Raw genomic sequence first — 2846 nt, forward strand, 5'->3', positions numbered from 1 at the left:
TAATGTCGTTAATCAAAGAAGAGGAAGTCAACCACTATCCCCTGAAGATTATATGGTCAACAACTTCTCTTGATCATGAGAGAGTGGTTGCCGCCCCTAAGGTTTGCCCAAACCCTATGCCCATGAGGCCTTTGTAAACACTTCTCCCCCGTGGTCGTGGGGAAAAAACAGATCTTAAGCCATACAAATCACACACCACATACGCTTATACCTAAGCAAACTTTCAATAACATAACTTGTCACGTAAGCAAGACCTCTAAACAACCGTAAAATACTACCATACATGGCTTTTTGCTGTCATGGAAAAATCCTAACCATCATACAACGTAATATATTTATTATTGCATTTGAGTGTCACTGTCATTTATAGAGGCAACACACATTTGTACTTTTGATCAATACACTAATAAATAAAAATATAATTAAAAATTAAGATAATATTTGAAAAACAATTGATTTGAAACAAAGAAAATGTATAAATAAGAAGAGTGAGTAGCATTAAATAAGATGAATTAATTATTAAGTTAGTTAATTAATGAAAATTGTTAGTTGTTGAAAAAGTCAATAATATGTTTGGCGTATTGTCACTATCTTAGAGCTCAAATTTGCAGGTCATCGCTCCCCACAAACTCCAAAAGCCCCACGCCACTCTCCCTACTTCCTTTTCACTTCCAATCACTCCGTCAAACCTTTACCCACATTTCACCGTCCCACACACGCACGCGCTCTTCCCTTTCCTCTCCCAACTGCCCCTTCCTTCCCAAACAATCCTTCCAAACTCCCACTAAATTATTAATAATATCCAAATATCAAACCATATAAAAACCATTTTCTCTCTCTCACACGCCCTCCACTCACACTCATTTTCTCATTCCTCTATCACCAAAATGAAGAAAAGGGTGAAATAGTAAATACCAAAGATCCTTTCATACTCCCACACCACTCTACACAAGAAACAAAGAAAAGGAAAAACTGGAACAAGATTTAGATGGATGAAGAAAAAGTACTGAAGCTAGTGTTATTTCTCTCCATCCTACTAAACGCTGCGTTTAAACCGTGCCTATCAGATCCAAGCGACGAAGCATGTTTAACAGAACTAAACAAATCAATACAAGACCCAAACAAATCCCTCCACAACTGGAACCAACAAACCTTCGCTAAACCCTGCAACGAATCAACCTCGAATCTCCAAGGCGCAATCTGCAACAATGGCCGAATCTTCAAACTCTCCCTCAACAACCTCTCTCTCCGCGGCACCATTTCACCGTTCCTCTCCAACTGCACAAATCTCCAAACCCTAGACCTCTCCTCCAACTTCCTCACCGGACCAATCCCGCCGGATTTACAATCTCTCGTCAACCTCGCCGTTCTGAATCTCTCGTCTAACCGTCTCGAAGGTGAGATTCCACCTCAGCTCACATTGTGCGCTTATCTCAACGTAATTGATTTTCATGACAATCTCCTCACCGGTCCGATTCCTCAGCAATTAGGTTTATTAGTCCGGTTATCGGCTTTCGATGTGTCGAATAACCGTCTCGCCGGTCCGATTCCGTTGTCGTTGTCGAACCGGAGTAGTCCGAATTTGCCGAAATTTAACGCGAGTTCGTTTGAAGGGAACAAGGATCTTTACGGTTATCCGTTGCCGCCGATGAGGAGTAAAGGTTTATCGATTTTGGCGATTGTTGGAATCGGATTAGGGAGTGGATTAGCGAGTTTGGTTTTGAGTTTTACTGGTGTTTGTATTTGGTTGAAAGTCACTGATCGGAAAGTTGCTTTAGAAGAAGGCAAAATTAGTCATCTAATGCCTGATTATTGAATGTTAATTATTATGATTATGATATTTGCAATTATCCAAATCTAAGGTATTTTTGATTGATTTTTTTGATTGTTGATGCTTCAGCTGAAGAGAAAAAAAAAAGTACAGTACCTGGTACTTCTTTTTTTGAGTTGTTGTTGATAAGAGTGAGGGTGTGGGCTAGCTTTATTTTCAGATTTTTGTCTTTTATCGATCACGGGGGTTATGCTTATGCTTATATTAATTTTTATACAGTTTTTAATATTTTCTATATCTTTTTTCCCATAACTGTAATCAGTTTAAAGTTTAGCTGTGTGTAAAATAATCAATTGATTTTGTATTTTTCGGGGGGTAATGTGAGTTGGCAGGATGGTAGGGTAGCTAGGTGAAATGAGATGCTGCTATGCGCCGTTCAAGTGTTGAATTTGTCTCGCATTATGCTAAAAAAAAAAGTGATTACTATTTACAAAGTTGAACAGCAGGTGTATTGTTTTTTTAGCGCAGAAAAGTGCTGCGTTTAATCAGATTCTCGAAGAAGTAGTGTGCTTTGTAGTTGAGCTGGTTTAAGGTGTGGTGGGAGACACCAATACTTGTACACAGCAACCACGCGGAGAATCACTTATTTAATGCACACTTTAATTAATAAGGTCGCTAAGTGCAATCAATTACTACTATTAACTTTACCATGTGTCAAAATATTAGTTATTTAATTAAGTTAGAGTAAATTAGAAAGATTGGATGTTAGTAATTTTTTTAAAAATAATTTATTAATTTAATAATAGAAACTTATTATTTAAAAGTGTTTATGTGGAATGTTGCAGGTTCAAATTCGAATCTTTATATTTGATGTTTTTGATTCGAATCTTTATATTTAATCTTTTTACTATTAGTGAGATGTCGCTGATTCAAATTCGAATCTTTATATTTGATGTTTTTGAATAGCTGCTGATTTAATGGTTGATCTAAATTTAAAAATAGTGGTAATCAATTGTTAGACCAAACTACAAACTTCAAAGTAAAGATGTTTGTTTATGTTTTTGAATTATGGTAT

The 2846-nt window shown here is 36.7% G+C and overlaps 1 protein-coding gene across 1 annotated transcript; it reads left to right on the forward strand.

Annotated features, from left to right (window-relative positions):
- The first annotated feature begins 674 nt into the window (after positions 1–674).
- LOC131646942 (receptor-like protein 44) lies at positions 675–1876 on the forward strand. The gene has a single exon (XM_058916868.1). It carries the CDS (start codon positions 989–991, stop codon positions 1814–1816), a length of 828 nt encoding a protein of 275 aa, XP_058772851.1. The 5' UTR covers positions 675–988; the 3' UTR covers positions 1817–1876.
- Positions 1877–2846: the final 970 nt, after the last annotated feature.

Source organism: Vicia villosa, linkage group LG2, assembly GCF_029867415.1.
Source record: "Vicia villosa cultivar HV-30 ecotype Madison, WI linkage group LG2, Vvil1.0, whole genome shotgun sequence".
Lineage (NCBI taxonomy): Eukaryota > Viridiplantae > Streptophyta > Magnoliopsida > Fabales > Fabaceae > Vicia > Vicia villosa.

Excerpts from the sequence above, each read along its gene's own strand:
- LOC131646942 (XM_058916868.1), top strand. The coding sequence starts at position 989 with ATGGATGAAGAAAAAGTACTGAAGCTAGTGTTATTTCTCTCCATCCTA.